The 25,028-nt window shown below is 36.8% G+C and overlaps 1 protein-coding gene across 1 annotated transcript; it reads right to left on the bottom strand.

The window, feature by feature from the left end:
- Window positions 1-1,544: 1,544 nt before the first annotated feature.
- On the bottom strand, window positions 1,545-23,106 carry LOC111148985 (UDP-glucuronosyltransferase 2B31-like). Its single transcript, XM_022505848.1, is given in 7 exon segments — window positions 1,545-1,852; window positions 5,942-6,161; window positions 12,967-13,054; window positions 15,196-15,327; window positions 17,002-17,150; window positions 22,334-23,066; window positions 23,068-23,106. Coding segments are annotated over 7 exon segments (1,641 nt in total). The 3' UTR covers window positions 1,545-1,572.
- Between the last annotated feature and the right edge of the window lie 1,922 nt (window positions 23,107-25,028).

Raw genomic sequence — 25,028 nt, 5'->3', positions numbered from 1 at the left:
GCGAATGTGCCGTCATCTGTGCAATCAGCCCCATGCCCCAGTCGCAGACTAGAAATAGCGGCGTCTCGCTAAGCACCATATAGGGCATGTAAGCCTTTGGGTGAACTGAGGCACATAGCCAGGCTGGAGTTGTAAAGACTGGGTTGGCCGAGCGCTGCCAGCCATACAGCACTTGGGGGGCTAGGCTGTTCATTCCCGCTGTGTCGTAGTCCACAGGGTCCAGGGGGCCTGGGCTGGGTTGCCGAGGACCGGAACAAGTCTGGGGGCAGCCCACTCCATGACAGCCCACTACTAGCACTGAGGCTACCTCCAGGTGCCACTGCTGCACACACCCAGCTGAGGCAGCACTCACTCTGGGCTTTGGAGCTGCATCTCCCATCCACCCTGGGCATCCTTCTAGGCCACAAGAACCAGTCATCAGACTCTGGACACCAGACTCTGCTTCAGGGGATCAGGTGCTCCTCCTAATGGGCCTCTTCGGCCTACAAGGTGATGACTCCCTCCCTGGTAGGTATGGCAGCCCCTTCCTTCCCTCTCAATAGGAGAGAGCGAAAGTTCAGTAAGTTCCTTTAGGGAGCGTGTCCTCTATTATCCAACCCACAAGTGAGACTTTACTGCCATTATCAAAGGGTAGAATGAGCGTGGAAGCCACCAGGTGAATCTTTTTAAAGGACTGTGAGGTAAAGAGAATAAGCTAATGAAACGAAGTCTGTCATAAACAGCTCAGTTTTGTTTTTGTTTTTGAAGATTTTTTTATTTTGGAGAAAGAGTGCCCCAGAGCAGGGGGAGTGAGAAGCTGAGGGATAAAACCTTCAGCAGACTGCTTGCTGAGCCCAGAGCCCAACTCTGGGGCTTGATCTCTTGATCTCACCACCCTGAGATCATGACCTTTGCTGAAACCAAGAGTCAGAAGCTTAACCAGTTGAGCAGCTCAGTTTTATAATAGGAAAGGGGTAGCTGTTAGACTTCTAAATTCACTTACGTTCTGCTGGAAAATGACAAGCTGGATGAAACCCAAGAACTTGCCCTGTTCTTAGGTAAGGAGTGATGCTGAGGCTGGATCTTACTGTGGAGAATTAGTGGTCTCCCAAAATGAAATGGACAAATAAATCATTTTATACAATTTTAACTACCTGTCATTTCTCTAGCAAAAACAAAAATACAAAATTCTAGCCCCAAATTAAGTTAACATATTCTGAGTAATTGCATGATAATAAAGATATTCTGCATAGCTTTCATAATGTTCTTGTGTGCATACCCAATGTTTGAAACACAGTTAAGATCAATAACTTTTGGAGGGAGATGACTTTTGATTCAGAATAATAAGTTTCAATAAATACCCATACAGTTTTATTTTTATTTTATTTATTTCTCCCAGTTTTCCTTTTGGCATGACATTTCTAACTCTTAAATAGGCTGTAAATCCCTTGAAAACAGATTTTGATCTGGGAAGCTAAGTGGTGAAAAGTCATTTTGTCACAGGAGGAAGAAACCTTCTATCACAGCTTCTTGCTGAAATAAACTGGATGAGTCCCATTTATGAGGCATACCAGCTTGAGGCCCCTGATGCAACTACTCCTTTTTTTCCTTCTTCCCTGTTTTCGCAAACTTCCGGTAACAAAACAGACAACACTGTGTGGTGACAAATACAGCAGCTGCCACACAGGCCAGCAGGAACCCAATCACATCCAAAGAGTGGTACTGAAACCAGGTGAGGTCATGGGAGGCTGGCCTGAGGTGTTTGGCTCCTTTGTGGCGCATGACAAACTCTATCCAGAAGACTGCTCGATCCAAGGGCTTTATAGGCTGATCATGGTGAATTCTTGATAATCTCATAGCATTCTCTTTGTATCTAAAGCAGAAACATAAAGATACCGACATTGAAAGGAAGCTCATTTGCCTAACCGTATAATTCCCATGAAAGGTTTTTGAAAAGTGCCATACAAATGCTTCAAAATATATGTCATAGAGTTACAGAAGCAGTATGTTTTTTTATTTGGATCCGCACTGGAGATTTGGCATTTAAATTGGAATTTTCCCATCACCAACTATTCTAAGAAGTGAAAATGGAAGTGAAGTGAGGGTAGTTTGATCTTTTCTAACAGAGAAAATGCTATGGGCCCTTGTAATAGCTGTAAATGAGGTGGTGGGAATGCACTTGTACAATGATCTCATGAAGCAGCAAAGGGAATTGTGCCATGGTAAGTAAAATGCCACCTCACTGGTCCCTGTGTCTCCACTCTTCTACCCTCTACTCTTTATTTTCCATCATGTAGCCAGTCTGATTTTTGAAATCAATATCAGATCATGGCACTTCCCTTCTCAAAATTTCCATCTGGCTTCTCATTACCTTTAGAATAAAATCCAGCTATGGATTTTGGACTATCGGATCTTACAGATACAGCCCCCTGGCAACCTCTCCTTCTGTTGCTTTGTCCCTTGTATACTCTATTGTAGGTATAAAATCCTGCTAGGAGTTCACTGAAGTTGCCAAACATGTCCTCACTTAAGCACCTTTGCACTTTCTGTCCCCTCTGTCTTCTGCTGGACACTTCTCCCTGCAACACTCCAAAGCTGCTTCTACATCTTGATAGATGACCCAGCTCTGTGTTCCATCTCAGGCTTTTCTGGGCCACACTATCAAAGCACCCTTAGATATTTGGGATGTGTGTGAAACCTAGAATTTTAAAACACATTTTCCATAATAACATTTAAATATATAATATAAGAAAAATGCACATAGTCTTAACTGAATAGCTCATAAATTCAAAATTTGCTAGAATATAATTGTGAAGTGGACATAATAATATACCTACTACTTAGATATTGATATATATGGTGTCACATGCTACCCAGATTTATCCCATCTTCTCTGACCCTTTTAGTCATCATAGATAATTTTTATTATTTATGTATCAGAACACCAAGATAACACTCATTTCCTTTTGTCTTTTGTCTAACAGTTGTCGGTTAATTCTATTACTGTATAGTATTCCATAGTTTGGCAATACCACAGAGTATTTCTTCATTTAACAATCAGTGGACACTTGTGTTAACAATTTTTTGGCCATTATTACTCAAGCTGTCATAAAAATCTTGTGTATTTCTTTAGATTTGCAGGATTATACAGTTGTGTTTGTATAAATATGAAAGTGGAATTGCTGAGAAGAAGGTTATTTAGGGTTGTGATTTCTTTACTGACTGAATTATGTAGAAGTATATTGCTTAATTTCCAAAATTTAGAGATGTTTCCCTTATCTTTCTTTTTGACAATTTCTAAGTGAATTCCAGTAAGGCTGGACAATATACTGTTGATGATTTATATTTTCCAAATTTATTCTTGGCGTATAGCCCAGCATATGGTTAATTCCAATATCTATTCTATTCTTGAAATAATGTATTCTCTGTTGTGTTATATATTATGATGTATTTGTATGTCGGATAGGTTGTATCAAATTGAATCCTTTAAACATTTAGGAATTTAGTCATTCCATTATCTTTCCATCCATCCATCCTTCCTTTCTTCCTTTCTTCTTTCTTTCTTTTTTTGTCTTCTTTTTCTATGTTATTGAGAAAGATGTTTGAAAACTCAATATTATGACTGTAGAGCTGTGTATTTGTTTGTTCTTTGGTCTACGTCTGCTGCATTTTGATATTTTCATAGTAGGTGTCACCAGTTACTAATTTGTGTTGTTTTGACTGATCAGTCCATGTATCGTTATGATATATGTATCTTTATTTTTGTTAGTGATTCTGGAGTACCATGTCTGATAGTTGCGTAGGCACAATATCTTTCTAAATGGTTACTGCTAAAATTGATCATTTTCTACCTTTGTACTTAAAATCCTCTTCTACATTTCTGTTTGAACATGTCTTATAAACAGTATATAGTTTTTCAAATGCATTCTGACAAACTTTGTCTTTAAATTATGTAATCTAAGTTTAATGTATGTACTGGCATATTTATATTTTTACCTACTGTCTCATTCTCTATTTTCTGTTCTATTTCTCCAACCTGCCATATATTTCTTTTTCTTTCTTATCTATTTAAAGTATTTCATTAATTCATTGTTCTACTATTTTTTCTTGATAACACATTTTTCTCTATTTCTTTAGATGATGCCCTCCTAATATAATTTTATTTTTGGGTGGGTGACAATTTTTTAAAAATTTTTTATTTCTTTTCAGTGTAACAGTATTCATTGTTTTTGCACCACACCCAGTGTTCCATGCAATCCGTGCCCTCTCTAATACCCACCACCTGGTTCCTCCTAATATAATATTAATACTGATAATAGTAACAAATACTGAATTAGTGGTTGCTGTGCTAGGTACTACAAATACCCACACATTATTTTCCTGTGTAATATAGGAAATTTCTTTATTTGTCTTATCATCTTTAAAAAGTTTTCTATTTAAAGGACACCATCAAGAAAGTGAAAAATCAAGTCAACCAGAATGGAAGAAAACATTAACAAATCATCTATCTGTTAATGTGTTATATTCATAACACATAACAAATTATTTAATAAGGTGAGACAAATAATCAAATTTAAAAATTATCAAAGAATTGGAATAGACATTTCTCTAAAGAGGATATATGGATGGCAATTGGTATATGAAAAGATGCTTAATAACTTGGGCTCTAAGGGAAATTCTAATCAAGAGCACAAGGAGAGACCACTTCACACTCACTGGGATGTCTGTAATAAAACAGATGATAGGGGCACCTGGATGGCTCAGTGGGTTAAGCCTCTGCCTTCAGCTCAGGTCGTGATCTCCGGGTTCTGGGATCGAGCCCTGCCTGCTGAGCAGGGAGCCTGCTTACCCCCTTCTCTCTGCCTACCTCTAAGCCTACTTGTGATCTCAGTCTGTCAAATAAATAAATAAATAAATCTTAAAAAAACCCAAAACCAGATGATAACAAGTGTTGGTAATGATGTGGAGAACTTGGATCTCCCATACTCAGCTGGTGGAAATGTAAAATGGTGCATCTCATTTGGATATCAATTTGGCAGTTCCTTACAGAGTTAGCATATGATCAGCAATTCTACTAGAATTCCAAAAATTTCCTTTCATTTCCAAAAGAAGTGACAAATTTTGTTCACACAATAACATATGTAGTATTATTTATGAATCCTAAATGTGGAAATAACCAAAATGTTCATGAACTGGTGAATGAATAAATAGATTGTAATTTATCCATACCATCGAATATTATTCAGCAACGCAAAACTACCACATCAGTGAAACTCAAAACTCGAAACATGCCAAGTGAAAGAAGCCACATGCAAAAGGCCATAATTGTAAGATTCCATTTGTATGAAATATCCAGAATACAGCAATTAGTAGAGTCAGAAAGTAGATTGTTTACTTAAGGCAAGAAGTATGGGAAATGACTTCCAAGTCATATGCAATTCCTTTTTGGGTTAATGAAAATGTCCCATACTTAGATTATAGTCATGGCTTCATAATTCTGTAACATACTACATATGTTTGATTTTTGTACTTTAAATATTATGGTGCATAAATCACATATTATAAAATATATTAAAATAAAAATCAAAATTAATTCTTGGGCAAAAAGATTTATAGTTTTGGAAATTCTTGGTACTGAATTGAAAGTTATTTTACATAACTGCAAAGTCTTCATTCTTTCATTCTAGGAATTCTATCATATTTTTAAATATGTGTCCTTACAATTCCATATATAACTTTTGCATTTGCTCATATAGAAAATTGTTGCAGCCCATTAAATCAATGGGGTTGAAAAGCAACTTTGCAATAAATGTCTGGTTGAAAATAAAGGTAGGTTTAAGATCAGTTATACATATTAATATTTCAAAATTAGCTTCTTAAATATAGGATGAAATGCATAGTCATCATTGATAGAAGAGCCTATCTCTAAATACTATTAATGAAAAAAAATTATAATACTCACGAAGAATTATTAATGACCATCCTCAGTGCATTGAGCAAATCTGTGCTAGACAGCGTGTGGAAATCCAGACTGACAGCTACTCCCTTGGCCTTCATGTGAGCAAGGTTATCAGGTTGATCCGCAAACAAGGGAATGCCCACCATTGGAATCCCATGGTGGATTGCCTCATAGATGCCATTGGTTCCACCATGAGTTATAAAGGCTTTGGTTTTTGGATGACCTAGGATTGGATGAATCTCAGCACATTAGTAATTATAATTCTTAGAAAAAAAAGGAGAGTTTAGCAACATAAATCACATAGTACAATACATATGAAATAGCATTAAAATGTCTTTTAGATCCCAGAGCAAGAAGAGCAAAAATCTGCTGGAGAAGTCAATGAAAATTGATGTGGTAGTTGTAACTTGAAAAATGGTTACAAGATGGCTGAACAGACAGATTGAAAGGGAAAATTCTGAATAAAGAATAGCATGTGGAAAAAAAAAAGAAAGACAAGAAAAGAAAAGGAGGTGGCATATTAGAACATATTCTCTTAAACAGTAAAGCCACTGAGTTTAACATGTAGAGTGTCAAGGCAACCATTCTCTATGTGGGGGACCGCCAAAGGGCAGAAATGTGGTGACCCTCCATCTTCCCCTGGGAGGATCAGCGTGGGTGCACACCCACAAGTCTGCAGTTTGGCACACACAGAACTGAAAACTGCTTATCTCTGAAGATTTGCTGAAGAGAAGGGGCTGTGATCTTTCAGCTCCAGGGCTGGAGACAGAGGGACATCCTCCAAAGAGGGACAGAGGGTCTTCAGCGAACAAAAGCCACAAAGAGCAATCAGAAAGCTTACACTGAGCCCAGCCCCTGGCAAGGTGTTGTGCAAATCTGTCCAGGCAAAGACACCTGAGAATCAGTGCAGCTGACCCTTCCCCTGGAAGACTTTCAGAAACAAGAGGGAACACCCAGTTTTTGGAGCACAGAGGACTATAAAACTCCAGCACTGGGAGAAAATAGTATATAGAATTTAGTTTTTTCTCAAGAGTCATTTAATTTTCAGTTTAAAATCTCTTGTTCTTTTCTTTTTTTCCTTTTCAACTGGTTTCTTACTTTATTTTTTTAAAAAATATTGTTTATATGTGTGTGTGAGAGAGAGAGAGAATGAGCAGGGGGGAATCGCAGAGGGAATGAGAGAGAGAAGCAGTTTCCATGCTGAGGAGGGAGCCAGATGCAGGGCTCGACCTCAAAACCTGGAGATCATGACCTGAGCCAAAGCCAATAGCTTAAGTGGCTGAGCCACCCAGGCATGCCGACTGGTTTCTTATTTTATCAATTCTTTGTTTTTAACTATTTTTTAACTTTCATTTTTAAATTTACATTTTATAGATTTATTTTTCATTTTTGGCTTCCTTTCACTGTTTCAATTTTATTTTTGTGTTTATATGAGTTTTGCTTTCTTTACAGTTTTGGGATTTAGTGTCTTCCAACAGACCAAAATACACCCAGAACCAAGTGGATCACCATGTTTTGTCCACCTGGGAGATTATAATCTATCTCCCTAACCTCCCCCCGCCTTTTTTTAAATTTTCTGAGCTCTTTGGATTTGTCTAGTGTGTGTTTCATTTGATTCATGGTTGATCTTTTTTGCTTTGTTGTCTCATTCTTCCATTCTTTTTTGGGTAAAATGACTAGAAGGAGGAAGTCAACAACAAAAGAAAGAACCATAGGTGATACTCTCTGCCACAGATATAATCAAAATGGATAGAAGTAAAATGCCAGAGCTGGAATTCAAGATAATGATTATAAAGTCTAAGTTGGCTTGAAAAAGCATAAAACACACTAGAGAATCTCTTAGTGCAGAAATAAAATCTAATCAGGCTTAAATTAAAAATACTTTAACTGAGATGCTATCTAAAATGGATGCTCTTACAGCTAAGGTAAATGAGGCAGAAGAGAGAGTCAGTGACATAGAAGACAAGATGATGGAAAGGAAGGAAGGAAGCCAGAGAATAGCAAGAAAAACAACTAATGGACCCAGAGGGTGGGGGAGATTTGATAAATCAGTGATCCTATGAAGCAAAATAATATTAGAGTTTTTGGGGTCCTAGAGGAAGAGAAAGAGAGGTCCATGAGGCATATTTGAGCCAATCATGGCTGAGAATTTCCCTAATCTGAGGAAGGAAACAGGCATTCAAGTCCAGGAGGCACAGAGAACCCCCCTGAAAATCAACAAAAGTAGGTCAACACCTTGACACATAACAATGAGACTTGCAAATCTCAGCGACAAAAAGAAAATCCTGAAAGCAGCTTGGGACAAGAGGTCCATAACCTTCAAAAGTAGAGATATTAGACTCAGAGCAGACCTATCCACAGAGACCTGGCTTGCCAGAGAAGACTGGCATGTAATATTTAGTGTGCTAAATAAGAAAAATATGGAGCCAAGAATACTTTATCCAGCAAGGCTGTCATTCAAAATAGGGAGAGAAAAAGCTTCCAGGACAAACAAATTCAAAGAATTTCTGATCACTAAACCAGCTCTGAAAGTAATATTAAAGGAGATCCTTTAAGTGAAGAGAGAGTCCAAAAGTAACATAGACCAGAAAGGAACAGAGACAATCTATAGAACCAGTGACTTTACAGGTAATACAATAGCACTAAACTCATATCTTTCAATAGTTACTCTGAATGTAATGGGCTAAATGGACTAACTGAAAGACACAGGGTATCAGAGTACATAAAAAAAGCAAGACGCATCGATATGCTGTCTGCAAGAGACACATTCTAGACTCAAAGACACTTCCAGATTAAAAGTGAGGGGGTAGAAAACCATTTTTCATGCTAATGGGCATCAAAAGAAAGCTGGGGTGGCAAATACTCATATCAGAAAAGTCAGATTTTAAACCAAAGTCTGTAGAAAGGGGTGAAGAGAGACACTATCTCATAATTAAAGGGTCTTTCCAATAAGAAGATCTAACAATTATAAATATGTATGCTTCTAACTTGGGAGCAGTGATTTATATAAATATATTAAAAAACAAATTAAAGTAACACCTTGATAGTAATACAATAATAGGGAATTTCAATATTCCACTCACTGTAATGGACATCTAAGTGAAGATCAACAAGGAAACAAGGGCTTTGGATGACACAGAGGACCAGATGGACTTCACAGATATATACAAAGCATTCCATCTAAAGCAACAGGATACACATTCTTCTCAAGTACACATGGAATATTCTCCAGAGTAGATCACATACTGGGTCACATATTGTTTTTCAACCCATATCAAGAGCTTGGGATTACCCCCGGCATATTTTCAGAGCATGATGCTTTGAACTTGAACTCAATTACAAGAGGATGGTTGGAAGGAACTCAAACATTTGAAGGTAAAAGAGGATCTTCCTAAAGAATGAATGGGTCAACCAGGAAATAAAAGAAGAATTAAAAGTTTCATGGAAACCAATGAAAATGCAAACACAACTGTTCAAAACTTTTAGGATGCAGCAGACGGTCCTAAGAGGGAAGTACATAGCAATGCAAACCTTTTTCAAAAAAATTAGAAAGGTCTCAACTATACAAGTTAACTTTAAAACTAAAGAAGCTGGAGGAAGAACAGCAAATAAACCTTACACCAAGCAGAAGAAAAAATAATAACAATTAGGGCACAAATCAACGAAATAGAAACCAAAAGAGTAGAGCAGATCAATGAAACTAGAAGCTTGTTCTTTCAAAGAGTTAATTACATCAATAAATCCCTAGCCACATTATCAAAAAGAAAGAGAAAGGACCCAAATTAATAAAATCATGAATGAAAGAGGAGAGATCATGCTCAACACCAAGGACATACAAATAATTTTAAGTACATATTATGAGCAACTATATGCCAACAAATTAGGCAATCTAGAAGAAATGGCTGCATTTCTGGAAACGTATAACCTACTAAAACTGAAACAAGAAGAAATGGAAAATGTGAACACACTGATAACCAGGAAGGACACTGAAGTAGTAAGAAAAAAATCTCCCAACCAACAAGAGATGAGCCAATGGTTTCCCAGGGGAATTCTACCAGACATTTAAAGAAGAATAATACTTATTCTTCTAAAGCTGTTTCGAAAAATAGAAATGGAAGGAAAACTTCTGAACTCATTTTATGAGGCCAGCATTACCTTGATCTCCAAACCAAAGGCCCACCAAAAAGGAGAATTACAGAGCAATACACCTGATGAACATGGATGCAAAATTTCTCACCAAGATAGTAGCCAATAAGATCCAACAGTGCCTTAAAAGGATTATTCACCACAACGAAGTGAGATTTATTCCTCTGCTGCAAGGGTGGTATTACAGCAATGTAATACTGTACAATTACATGTACAGTAATACATGGTGTGATGTATTACACAAACCAATCAGTGTAATACATCACATTAATAAAAGAAAGGGCAAGAACAATATATGTCCCTCTCTATTGATGCAGAAAACCATTTGACAAAACACAGTATGTTTCTTGATTAAAACTCTCCACAGTGTAGGCATAGAGGAAACCTACCTCGATATCATAAAAGCCATCTATGAAAAGCCCACAGTGAATATCATTCTCAATGCGGGGAAAACAGAGCTTTTCCTCTAAGGTCAGGAATATGACAGGGATGCCCACTCTCACCATTTTTTGTTCAACATAGTACTGGAAGTCCTAGCCTCAGCATTCAGACAACAAAAAGAAATAAAATGCATTCAAATTGGCAAAGAAGTCAGACTCTCACTCTTTGCTGAAGACATGATACCTTATGTGGAAAACCCCAAACACTCTATCCCCAAATTGCTGGAACTGATGCACGAATTCAGCCACGTGGCAGGAAATAAAATCAATGCACAGAGATCAGTTGCATTTCTATACACTAACAATGAGAAGAAAGAGAAATTTTGGGGTCTATCCTATTTAAAATTGCACCCAAAACCACAAGATACATTGGAATAAACCTAACCAAAGAGGTAAGGGATCTGTACACTAAAAATTACAGAAGACTTGTGAAAGAACTTGAGGAGTACACAAAAAATATTCCATGCCCATGGATTGGAAGAGTAAATATTGTTAAAAAGTCTATGGTACCCAGAACAATCTACACATTCAGTGCAATCCTGACCAAAATACCATCAACAATTTTCAAAGAGCTGGTACAGATAATCCTAGAATTTGTATGGTTCCAGAAAAGACCCCAAATGTTGAAAAAGAAATGTTGAGAGAGGAATGTTGAAAGGAATGTTGAAAAAGAAAAGCAAAGTTGGTGGCATCACAATTCTGAACTTCAAGCTCTATTACAAAACTGTAATCATGAAGACAGCGTGGTATTGGCACAAAAACAGATACTTAGATCAATGGAAAAGAAGAGAGAACCCAAAAATGAACCCTCAACTTTATGGCCCACTAATCTTTGACAAAGCAGGAAAGAATATCCACTGAAAAAAAGGACAGTCTCTTCAATCGATTGTGCTAGGAAACTTGGACAGCCACATGTAGAAGAATGAAACTGGACTATTTCTTACACCATGCAGAAAGATAAACTCAAAATGGATGAAAGACCTAACTGTGAGATAGGAATCCACCCAAATTCTAGAGAACACAGGTAGCAACCTCTTCAACCTCAGCCACAGCACCTTCTTGCTAGACATGTCTCCAAAGACAAGGGAAACAAAGCAAAAATGAACTGTTGGGACTTCATCAAGATAAAACATTTCTGCCAGCAGAGGAAACAGTCAAAAAAACTAAAAGGCAACCTACAGAATGGGAGAAGATATTTGCAAATGACATATTAGATAAAGGGCTGATATCCAAGATCTATAAAGAACTTACCAAAATCAACACCCAAAAAACAAATAATCCACTCAAGAAATGGGCAGAAGACATGAACAGACATTTCTGCAAAGAAGACATAAAAATGGCCAACAGGCACATGAAAAAATGCTCAACATCCCTTGGCATCAGGGAAATACAAATCAAAATCACAGTGAGATACCACCTTACACCAGTCAGAATGGCTAAAATTAACAAGACAGGAGACAACAAATGTTGGTGAGGATGTGGAGAAAGGGGAACCCTCTTACACTGTTGGTGGGAATGCAAGCTGGTGCAGTCACTCTGGATAATATTATGGAGGTTCCTCAAGATGTTAAAAACAGAGCTACCTTATGACCCAGCAATTGCACTTCTAGGTATTTACCTCAAAGATAGAAATGTATTGATCTGAAGGAGCACTGCTATAAACCCCAGTGTTTATAGCAGCAATGTCCACAATAGCCAACCTGTAGAAAGAGCTGAGATATCCGTGGACAATGAGTGGATAAAGATAAGTGGTATATTTATTCAATGGAATATTACTTAGCCATCATAAATGTTGAATACTTACCATTTACATTGACATGGATGGAACTGGAGGGTATTATGCTGAATGAAATAAGTCGGTCAGAGAAAGACAATAATCTTTTGCTTTCACCCATATGTGGAATATAAGAAACAGCACAGAGGATCATAGGGGAAGAGGGAAAACCGAATGGAAAGAAATCATACAGGGAGACAAACTGATGGTTTGCTATAGTTTGCCCCTATAGGGAGCAAACCAAGGGTTGCTGGAGGGGAGGTGGATGGGGATGGGGTAATTAGGTGATGGACATTAGGGAGGACACTTGATGTGGTAAGCACTGGGTGTTACATGCAATTGGTAAATTATTGAACAGTACAACTGGAATGAATGATGCACTCTATGTTGGCTATTTGCATTTAAATTAAAATTAGAAAATTACTCTTGAGAAGTAATTACACCTGAAGTAAGGATACTTTGATTCTGGTCATAAGGAACGTGACTGTGTATGTATAATAACATCCTGTATCTGATCTTTTTCCCCCCTATCACGGCAAAATAAATGTAATGAAGTTAAGTTTTGTTTTTGAATTTTTCAATAATGAAAGTTCAATCAATTTGCTTCTTGGGAACTCTTATCATTTTGTTTAGCATTGCGTTTAATTCAATGTTTTCCAGATTCTTACCGAGAAGGTCATTCTGGGGGATCCACTCATACAGCCGAGTATTTGGCCCTAACTTGTCTGGTTTCTTGCCAGCAAATCTCCATAGAACCTGTTAAAGAAAATCCCTTATTTCATGAGTTGAAACTTTGAAGTTATAGCATGTTCGAATTTTAAAGAAATTAAGAGATAATCTAGCTAGACCCCTTTCACTAACTGATAAATAATAGGATGTGAGGGCGATCTGGCTGCGACATCTGTCACCCCATTGAACGCCAGGGTTGATTCGGCTGATCTGGCTGGCTAGGCGGGTGTCCCCTTCCTCCCTCACCGCTCCATGTGCGTCCCTCCCGAAGCTGCGCGCTCGGTCGAAGAGGACGACCTTCCCCGATAGAGGAGAGGACCGTCCTTCGGTCAAGGGTATATGAGTAGCTGCGCTCCCTTGCTAGAACCTCCAAACAAGCTCTCAAAGACAAAAATATTATAAATGAGACTACCAAAATGCTGGTATAGTAAAATACCCACATTTTTTACTTATTTTTACATTCAATCAAGTATGAATGTAATCATGATGTTTCACACATAGAGATTAGACAAATGAGATTAATAGTGACAAATATAAGTAAGAAATTTTTAGGCAGTTATAGTTCTAGTGCAAACAAATTGGAAATTACTAAGTTCTACACATTCGCTTTGTTTTATCTATTGTAACCGCTATCAACTTCCAATGTAATATTACCTATTTCTTTCTTTTAAAATGTTACAGGAGGGAGTTCAAGTATATCCACGTGTTCCATATGTTATTTTATTAGAGTTTTACATCTTTTGATATACAAAAAAGCTAAGTATGCAATCTGTTGTTTGTGAGAAATAAATATTTCTGCTTACCAGTAATTTATTAATATAAATAACTTCTCTTAGTACCTATAATTTCTTTTACATTACTAATTATTAGGCACTACCTCCAAGAAAACGGTAATTATTTACATGAATCCAGATTATTATTACTATTTCTTGGTTTGGAAATTCTTTAAATGTTACAAAGAAGAGCCTATTGGAACTTCAGAAATAAAAGTGCAGCTGTTGAAAAACATCCAAAACTGTGATGATGCTACATTTTATTTAACTGATTCTTAACACTTCAGTGATGCACTATAAAACATTGATAGCTTGGATTAATATGAGTTCTATACCCAAACAATTTGCATTCCCAGTACCAAAATAGATTGATTTCAGAATTCCCCAGCAATCTGCATAAACTGGATGATGGTTTACATTGGTTAACATATATTTGTTATGCGAATGTTCAAGTAACCTTAGATATTAAGTGAACATTAGCATAAAGAGAAACTATATCAGTAAACCAAAAAGTAGTTCACAAATACCCAAATACTCCAGGTGTTTTCTATATATCGGAAAATAATTTATTACTATATTTTACGTAGAAACAGGCATCTGAAACTTTCCCTTCCTAGGCTTGTTTCTGGTTAACTTCTTAATATATTTCCATTTCCTTCCATAATCAGGTGGAGTTACTATTCTGGCAAGTTAAAGTCCTTTTGGAACCACTATTACTAAGCACAGGGTCACCTTGAAGGGGTGGACTCATCTCCTCCCTTTTCATTTATTTTACTCTTTTACTCTTAAGAAGGTCCACTCCACCAGTCAGTTTTTCTCTTTCCCTGAATCACTTAGGCTGGACAATTGCCAAACATAGCTTGGTGAGCCCTGGGCATCCTTTCTCTGAAGAGCATACTGAGTTGGCTTTTCTCAAAAAGCTAGTGGAAGGAAAAGAAACCTGGATTATCCAGCAAGCATAAACTGCATGAAGCTTTTCAGACATTTATCAGTTCCTGCTTAACATAACTGTTGAAATTTAACTCCTTTCAGAGAACATCTATGTGTTTTTCAGTGCCCTTGGAAATCCTGTAAGGAAAAGGAGTGAATGACAGGACAGAATTTGGTGATTTCTATATCTGCCCATGATACATTATAATAGCAAATGTTACACTGTATCTCCTAAATATATACCTTCTAAATATATTTCTTTCTGATCTCAATGTTAATGCCAAAGTTATTGTCAAAACACCTTCTGTACTACTTTACCATCTGCCATGTATATTTGCTCATATCTGAGATAAATTGGAGCTATCATCATGGTTTCCATGTCATGAAGGAAAGGGCAAACAAACTCTTTACACAGTTTAACAGACTCATTAAGTAGTTGTATAGAATTAAGTTACTTTATCTAACCTTTTGTGGAATCTGTGCAAGTGCTGATGCAATCACATTGGCTTTTTCCTCTGGCATGTTAGTGATCATAGATCCTAATGTAAACACCACAATACCATTTTCTCCAGAGCTCTGGACAAACTCTTCCATTGCCTGCAAAGAAAGAATTTGTTCCATTACAAAAGAGGAACACCACAGCAACCACTATTAAACAAATTTCTACAGGGGTGTCTGGGTGGCTTAATAAAGTTAATTAAGTTAAGTATCTGACTCTTGATTTTACCTCAGGTCATGATCTCAGGGTTGTAAGATTGAGCCCTGAGTCTGGCTCTACACTCAGTGGAGAATCTGCTGGGTCTTCAGTCTCTCCCTCTGCTCCCCTCCCCTATCCCCCAACTCTCTTTCAAATAAATAAATCTTAAAAAAAAATTCTTCAAACAGCAAAAGAGAGATACCAACTAGTATCAGGAGTTTCAGAGTAATGTCTGTTTTTGTCTTTAAATTGTGAAATACACAAAAAATTACCATTTTAACTATTCCTGGGCATGAAGTCAATAATGTCTATATTTACACTACTGGGTAACAAATCACCAGAACTTTTTCATCTTGCTAAACTGAATTTCTGTGCCCATTATATAACAATTCCCCATTCCTTCCTTCACCATCTTTAGCAACCATCATTATACTTTGCATTTCTATGAATCTGACTAATCTGCATACCTCGTATCAGTGGAATCATACCATATCCATCTTTTTGTGATTGCCCCCTTTCACTTTCTGTAACATCCTGAAGCTTTTCCACCTTAGAGTATGTGTTCGACGTTTCTTCTGTTTTATGACTAATATTCCATAGTGTGTAAATACATTATATTTATGGATTTATCTGTTCTGGACAGTTGTGTTAGACTGAATAGAACTTTTGCTAGTTTTACCTCAGGTTTCAGACTTTGAGAAAGTTACCATACACACTTAAACATTTTGTAATCAAAATTGGTATTAGGTTAATCATCAAATAAGATCTTAGTTTCATCTTATTAGCAATAAAAAGGTGGACAACAAGATATTGAAAAGACCATAAAATCATTTAGTAAGGGATGCTTGTTTTTCTTATGTCTCAAAGGTACAATATCAACTTAAAACACGTTACCTTATTGCTTTCTTTCATAAAGTATAATCTTATACATTAACAGAATTATTTTGCAATTTTATACTATGAATATTTTTCAGCTCTAAGTGGCTGAAATTATTTGGTTCTTATTAAATATGCAGAATTTGTGGTACTTGTTATGTACAAAATGCAGTTTTTTCTGTGCTCATTTTGTCAGTCAGCTATTATGTTCCCCCAAAGATCCTTTTTTTTTTTTAAGATTTTATTTATTTGTTTGTCAGAGGGAGAGAGCACAAGCAGGCAGAGTGACAGGCAGAGGCAGAGGGAGAAGCAGACTTCCCACTGAGCAAGGAGCCCAATGTGGGTGTCTATCCCAGGACGCTGGGATCATGGCCTGAGCAGAAGGCAGCCGCTTATCTGACTGAGCCACCCAGGCGTCCCTCCCCCAGTGTTCTTTACTGAGTTTTTGTCTAGCCTTGATATGTGGCAGAAAACACATGTTCTCATCATTTAAGCAAACCCATAAATGCTCTAAGATGTCAAGCCTTTGGATTTCAAATGAGGAATTGTGTAAATGTTGGAGTGACAGCAAGTGAACATTGGATTTGACTGCAGATATTGTTGGGACACACAAACATTGTTGAGGAATGATATTTCTAAGTAGAATACTAGTTAAATGCCTCAGAGCAAATAAAACAAAAGAGACAGGAATCACTAACCTTAGGCAGGGGGTTGGCAGGTTTACAGTGGAGTCCTCCAACAAACTCAAAATTTGGTAGGAGTGGGCGAGGATATTCAAAATCCCAGTAGGTTCGAATGAGCCATATTTGAGCCTTCCCCCTTAACTCAGATAATGTAGTGGGTCTTCCTGAAGGGGGAAAGAAGCAAAACAAACATCACATTAGTAAGAGAAAGGAGAAAAATCATATGATCATTTCCATATATGCAGAAAAAGCATTCGACAAGGTACACATCCATTCATGATAAAAACTCTCAACGATGTTGGTTTAGAGGGAACACACCTCAACAAAATAAAGGCCTTATACAGAAAACCCACAGTGAACATCATATTCAATGGGGAACAACTTAGAGCTTTACTCCGAAGTCAGGAAGAAGGCAAGAACGTCCACTCTTACAAGTTTTATTCAACGTAGTAGTATATGTTCTGGCTATTGCAATCAGACAACAAAAATAAAGAAAATCCACTATAATTGATAAGGAAAAAGCAAAACCTTGACAAGATATTATAGAAAACCCTAAAGAAAGAGTTTGTATCCAAAATATATAAAGAACTTATACAACTCAATACCCCAAAACAAATAATCCAATTTAAAAAAAGGATAGAAGTCATGAACACACATTTCTCCAAAGAAGGCATACACTTGGCCAACAGACACATGAAAAGATGCTCAACATCACTCATCATCAGGGAAATGCAAATCAAAACTCCGATGAGATATCACCTCACATCTTTCAGAATGGCTAAAATCAAAGCCACAAGAAACAAGTGTGGAGGTTTCTCAAAAAGTTAAAAATGGAAGTACCTTATGATTCAGCAATTGCACTACTAGGTATTTACCCAAAGCATACAAAAATACTTATTCAAAGGGATACATGTACCCCAATGTTTACAGCAGCATTATCTACAGTAGCCAAATTATGGAAGCAGCTTAAGTGCTCATCAACTGATGAATGGCTACAGAAGAAGTGGTATATTTATACAATGAATATTACTCAGCCATAAAAAAGAATGAGTTCTTAAAGCACCCAGCTGGCTCAGTTGGTTAAGCATCCAACTCTTGGTTTTGGCTCAGGTCCTGATCTAGTGGTCGTGGGATGGAGCTCCAAGTGGGGCTCTGTGCTCAGTGTGGAGTATACTTCAGATTCTCCCTCTCTCTTACTTCCACTCTCTCTTTCTCTCTCAAGTAAAGAAATAAAATATTTTTTTAATAAATGAAACCTCACAATTTGCAATGACATGTAGCTAGAGACTATTATGCTAAGTAAAATAAGTCAGTCAGAGAAAGACAAATACCATATGCTTTCACTCATATGTGGAATTTAAGAAACCAAACCAAGGAGCAAAAGACAAATAGAGAGAAACAAACCAAGAAAAAGACTCTCAACTATAAAGAACAAACTGTTACTAGAGGGGCAGTGGGTAAGTGGATGGTTTCAATAGATGATGAGGGATTAAGGAGGGCACTTCTGACGGGCACAGAGTGATGTCCAGAGTTGTTGAATAACTATATTGTCCACCTGAGACTAATATAACACTCTCAGTTAACTATACTGGAATTAAAATTAAAACTTAATGCAAAATAAAAGTAAATAAATAAATAAGTAAAAAACCCTACAACAAGCAATAGGTAGAGCAAATGAGGTAATGGTAATGGTAATGTAATGTGAATATGCTAGGAAATTTTCTGGAAAGAATTTGGAATAATTTAGTCAAAATGTTTAAAAGTATTTGTAGTTTGATAATAGAATACATATCTGATACAGACATGTATAATGATGCAAATATATATTTACATATTTATATGTTTTTCATATGTATATATGAAAGACAAAGTGTAAGTCTTATTTCTAACATCACAGTAGTGCATTCACAATCATAAACAATTATTAAACCTAAGCCACTATCAAATTAAACATGCATTTATTTCCTTTGAAATGCTGCAAAAGTAACAGATGCAGATGTAAACAATTATTTGAGCTCCCCAATCAATTAAGCAATGGAAACACCTTGCTCAGAGTACTCAGTCTCATTTCTATAATTTAGCAAGTTATTCCCTTGGTCATAGATTTTCCAAGAAAACTATGAGGTTTTGAAAGTATGGATTGACTTCTTGTACTTACCATTGAACTTGGTTCATATTAGAAGCATAATAATATCTGTGTATTAAATAATATTTGCAAATAACAGCTGGAATATTTTCATCAAATATGGAAATAGATATGTGCACTATTAATTTTGACTAATTTTTTCTTTAATGCAGTAACATATGTGAACTATTAATGTGTATGTGCACCTTCAATAAGATTTTAGGCCTTTAAAACATGATTTATAGGCCCCGGTGAAAGAATTTGTCATCATTAGAAACTTCTATCATAGGTTCCTGAGTCTGGGAAAGAGCCAGTATTTCTTCCAGTTATGAAGGAATCTTTCAGGTAATATGACAAAACATTTTTATTTTTAAATTAAAAAAAGGGAAATGACTGTTTCCTTTGCTGTGCAGAAGCTTTTGATTTTGATGAACTCACAAAAGTTCATTTTTGCTTTTGTTTCCTTTGCCTTTGGAGAAATATCTTGAAAGAAGTTGCTGTGGCTGATATCGAAGAGGTTACTGCCTATATTCTCCTCTAGGATTCTGATAGATTCCTGTCTCACGTTGAGGTCTTTTATCCATCTTGAGTTTATTTTTGCATATGGTGTAAGAGAATGGTCGAGTTTCATTCTTCTACATATAGCTGTCCAGTTTTCCCAGCACCATTTATTGAAGAGACTGTCTTTTTTCCACTGTATATTTTTTCCTGCTTTGTCGAAGATTATTTGACCATAGAGTTGAGGGTCCATATCTGGGCTCTCTACTCTGTTCCACTGGTCTATGTGTCTGTTTTTATGCCAGTACCATGCTGTCTTGGTGATCACAGCTTTGTAGTAAAGCTTGCAATCAGTTAACCTGATGCCCCCAGTTTTATCTTTGTTTTTCAACATTTCCTTAGCGATTCAGGGTCTCTTCTGATTCCATACAAATTTTAGGATTATTTGCTCCAGCTCGTTGAAAAATACCGGTGGAATTTTGATCGGAATGGCATTAAAAGTATACATTGCTCTAGGCAGTATAGACATTTTAACAATGTTTATTCTTCCAGTCCAAGAGCATGGAATGGTCTTCCATCTTTTTGTGTCTTCTTCAATTTCTTTCATGAGTGTTCTGTAGTTCCTCAAGTACAGATCCTTAGGCAACTCACGGAATGGGAGAAGATATTTGCAAATGACAGTACAGACAAAAGGTTGATATCCAGGATCTATAAAGAACTCCTCAAACTCAACACACACAAAACAATCATATCAAAAAATGGGCAGAAGATATGAACAGACACTTCTCCAATGAAGACATACAAACGGCTATCAGACACATGAAAAAATGTTCATCATCACTAGCCATCAGGGAGATTCAAATTAAAACCACATTAAGATACCACATTACACCAGTTAGAATGGCCAAAATTATCAAGACAGGAAACAACATGTGTTGGAGAGGATGTGGAGAAAGGGGAACCCTCTTACACTGTTGGTGGGAATGCAAGTTGGTGCAGCCACTTTGGAGAACAGTGTGGAGATTCCTCAAGAAATTAAAAATAGAGCTTCCCTATGACCCTGCAATTGCACTACTGGGTATTTACCCCAAAGATACAGATGTAGTGAAAAGAAGGGCCATCTGTACCCCAATGTTTAGAGCAGCAATGGCCACGGTCACCAAACTGTGGAAAGAACCAAGATGCCCTTCAACAGAAGAGCGGATGAGGAAGATGTGATCCATATACACTATGGAGTATTATGCCTCCATCAGAAAGGATGAATACCCAACTTTTGTAGCTACATGGACAGGACTGGAAGAGATTATGCTGAGTGAAATAAGTCAAGCAGAGAGAGTCAATTATCATATGGTTTCACTTATTTGTGGAGCATAACAAATAGCATGGAGGACAAGGGGAGTTAGAGAGGAGAAGGGAGTTGAGGGAAATTGGAAAGGGAGGTGAACCATGAGAGACTATGGACTCTGAAACACAATCTGAGGGTTTTGAAGGAGCAGGGTGTGGGAGGTTGGGAGAACCAGGTGGTGGGTATTGGAGAGGGCACGTATTGCATGGAGCACTGGGTGTGGTGCAAAAACAATGAATACTGTTACGCTGAAAATAAATTAAAAAAATTTAAAAAAAAAGGGAAACGAGTGGAAACAATATGCTCAATACTCTATAGACAGTTGTACTAGAAAAATGTGACTCCTCAATTAACATCTCTGCTTTCATCAAGATAGTGAAATTTCTAATGTCTTTTAAAAAAAAAAGATTTTATCTATTTTACAGAGAGAGAGAGCACAAGCAGGGAAAGAGGCAGGCAGAGCAAGAGAGAGTAACAGGCTCCCTACTGTGAGAGAGCCCAATTCAGGGCTCAATCCAAGGACCCTGGGATCATGACCTGAGCTGAAGGCAGATGCTTAAACAACTGAGCCACCCAGGAACCCCTCTAATGCCTTTTCTTTAAAAAATGGGAAAAGTAAAGTAAAATGGATATGTAGGAAATAGGCACAGGAGAGAGGATTTTTAAGGCAGTGAAACTACTCTGATATAATGGTGTATACATATCATTATAAATTTGCTAAAACTTACAGAATATACACCACCAAAAGTGAACTCCACTATAAATTATAGACTTTGATGGATAATAATGTGTCAATGTAGGTTCATCAGTTGTAACAAATGTACCACTCTGGTGGGGGATGCTGATAATGGGGAACCTTATGCATGTGTGGGGGCAAGGGATATCTGGGAAATCTTGACTCCATATGCTGTCATTTAAAATTATTTTAAAAGTAAAGTATATCAAAAGTAATATTTTCAACCTGTATTTAATAAATAACAGAGGAAGTTTAAAACGCTTTATCCAGAAAAAAGTAAAAAAAATTAAAGTATTACAAACACACAATGAATAGATATGTAATTACTTCAGGAAATCCTTACTGCTTTAATTTGTGGTTATTGAATTCCTGGAGTGTAATGTACTCAATAATGGATGACATGGTTGGAACTGGTCCTGTCATATAAGTCTTTCCATAATATTTGTGAGATTGGAAATTCATTTTATATTATCCTTTCATCATTTCATTTATAAAGATAAATTCCTCTGACTTAATACAAACTCACCTTCCTAGGCACTAGGAATTAAGGCTTTATGTTACCGTGCTCGCTTTGGCAGCACATATACTAAAATTGGAATGATACAGAGAAGACTTTATGTTACAAACTAGAAACATGACTTACCTAGTACTTCACTGTAAAACTGATCCCAACTCTTCTCATTAAATGTTTGGAACCAAAAGTCAAAATAAAGCACATATATCATATTTTTTACTCTCTCCATGAATGTCATTTGATCACTTAATTCTGACAAAATAATAGGCACATAGGATGGAGGGAAAGAAAGTCCTCCACTTTGTTTTTCAAATTCATAGCCAGGAGAGAAGCGAAGACTGTACACTAAAGGTATTTTAAGTAGCTCAGCCAGCAGCTCACCACAGGGTCCAATGGTATCTGCAAGAATGACATCAAACCTTGATTCTTGTAGTTTGGTCATGAGCTTCCTGTTCAAAACTACATCTTCACAGAGCTTTTGAATATGGTCAGAAAATTCCCACAAAATTTCTTGCATTTGTGAAAAATATGTCCAAAATGTGTCTCTTGGCAAGTTATATATCCACATATTGAGGATTTTGCTGAAAAGATCCTTAAAATCATCTTTAAGTATGGATGCAGGGAAAATCTCATATTTGATAGCAGATGATTTGCTCGGATCAACAAGAATGGAAGCTGAAGATGTCAGAACAGTCACTTCGTGACCTCTCTGGACAAGTTCATCCAGCATTATTTTTATGTTGATCCAGTGGCTATATTCTGTGGGCCACACCAGCACCTTTCCACAACTCCCAGAGCTGAAGTAACAACTCAGCTGTAGCAGCAGAAGAATGGAAATCCACTTTGTAGACATCCTGGTGGAATGCAATGCTTCTTTGCAAATTCTTGTTTTCTTGTCCCATTGCTTGTATTTATAGTCAAGGAGAAATCACCCAGTAAGTTAAAGTATAACTGTTATGTTTCAAATTAAACAGGTTATGTGAACAGTCAGATTATTTGGATGGCAAATGGAAAAAGATAAAGGCAGATGATTTCATCTGTACACAAATGTGTTTAATATTTGTTTGATGCTTATAAGTTCTATCATCTAGCTAAGAGCCAATGACCTAACATGTGCAAGTCCCCCGTCTTAGGTAATTTATTTTGGAAGAATGTCAGTGACAGTGGTGAGAGGTCACTGTCTTCAGTCCCATTGACAGAAGAATTAAAGTTATTTTACAGGTGAATATTATTTCTTGGATATGATGGTTCATGAGATTTTTGTTTTGTTTTGTTCATAAAAATTTGGTTGACATGTAATTCATATGCTATATAATTGTCAGATTTTAAGTGTACAAATTCAGTAGTTCATATTATATTCACAGAATTGTGCAACCACCATGATGATCAATTTTAGAGTCCTTTTGTCACCCCAAATGGGAACTTTTACCCTCTAATGAAATGCATTTTCTGTATCTCCCAGCCTTAGTCAACATTTTATCTACTTTTTGTCATATTTACCATCTGTTCTGTGCATTTCATATAAATGAAATTATACAGCATGTTGTCTTTTGTGACTGGCTCCCTTAATTAGCATAATGTTTTATGTTAGGAATTTGTCTTCTGACTTTATTGAGATATCATTATTATAACATTGTGCATATTTAAGGTGTACAACATGCTGACCTGCTTCACTTATATACTGTGAAATGTTTGCACCACAGGATTATTTAACACATCCAAAACCTCATGAGTTTGTGTGTGTGTGTGTGTGTGTGTGTGTGTGTGTGTGTGCGCGCACGTGTGTGGTGAGGGCTTCTTAAAAATCTTTTTTTATTACTTTTTTTAAAAGCATAGTTAACACACAATGTTACATTAGTCTCAGGCTACAACATAGTGACTCAGCAAGTCTATCTGCTATGTTATTCTCACAAGTGTAGATTCCATTTGTCAGTACACAACTATTACAATAACTTTGACTATATTCCTTATGTTATACCTTTTATCCTCCTGACATTCATTTAATAATTGGAAGCCTGTATCTCATACTCTTCTTACCCATTTTGCTTTCCCTCAATTTTTTTTTTTTTTTTTTTTTTTTTTTAGCAACCGTCAGTTCTCTGTATTGATGAGTCTTTCTGCTTTTGTTCTTTTTTTTTGGGTTCCATACGTAAGTGATGTCATATGATATTTGTCTTTCTCCCTCTGACTTACTTCTCTTAGCGTAATACTCTCACAGTCTGTCCATGTTATCACAAATGGTAAGTCAACATTATTTTTTTTTACAGTGGAATAATATTGCATTGTCTACATATAATACATCTTCTTTATCCATTGATTTATTAATGGACACTTGGGTTGCTTCCATATGCTGGCTATGGCAAATAATGCTACAGTAAACATAGGGTGCATATATCTTTTTGAATTAGTGTTTTTGTTTTAAGTAAATGCCCAGTAGTGGAATTACTGGATCATATGATGTATTTTTTCTTTTTCTCTAGCTTTATTGTAATAATACAATATATAAGACATATCACATTCAAAGTATGTGGAGTTTTTTTATGTGCCCTCCTTTATTTCTCCTCCTCCTTCTCTTCTCCTTCTTCTTCTTTCCTTCTCCTCCTCCTCCTTCTCTTCCTTCTTCTCCTTCTTCCTCCTCTGAAGAAGGTTCCATACCTTCTTGAACTCATGACCCTGAGATCAAGAGCTGCATGCTTTACTGACTGAGCCAGCCAGGCATCCTTCCTCTCTGTCTTGAACTCATGACCCTGAGATGTGGGGCTTGAATTCATGACCCTGAGATCAAGAGCTGCATGCTTTACTGACTGAGCCAGCCAGGCATCCT

Source organism: Enhydra lutris, unplaced genomic scaffold (assembly GCF_002288905.1).
Source record: "Enhydra lutris kenyoni isolate GAN:26980312 unplaced genomic scaffold, ASM228890v2 scaffoldscaffold21, whole genome shotgun sequence".
Lineage (NCBI taxonomy): Eukaryota > Metazoa > Chordata > Mammalia > Carnivora > Mustelidae > Enhydra > Enhydra lutris.
The sequence above is the reverse complement of the archived record's forward strand: the minus strand, read 5'-3'. Positions and strand labels throughout refer to the sequence as shown.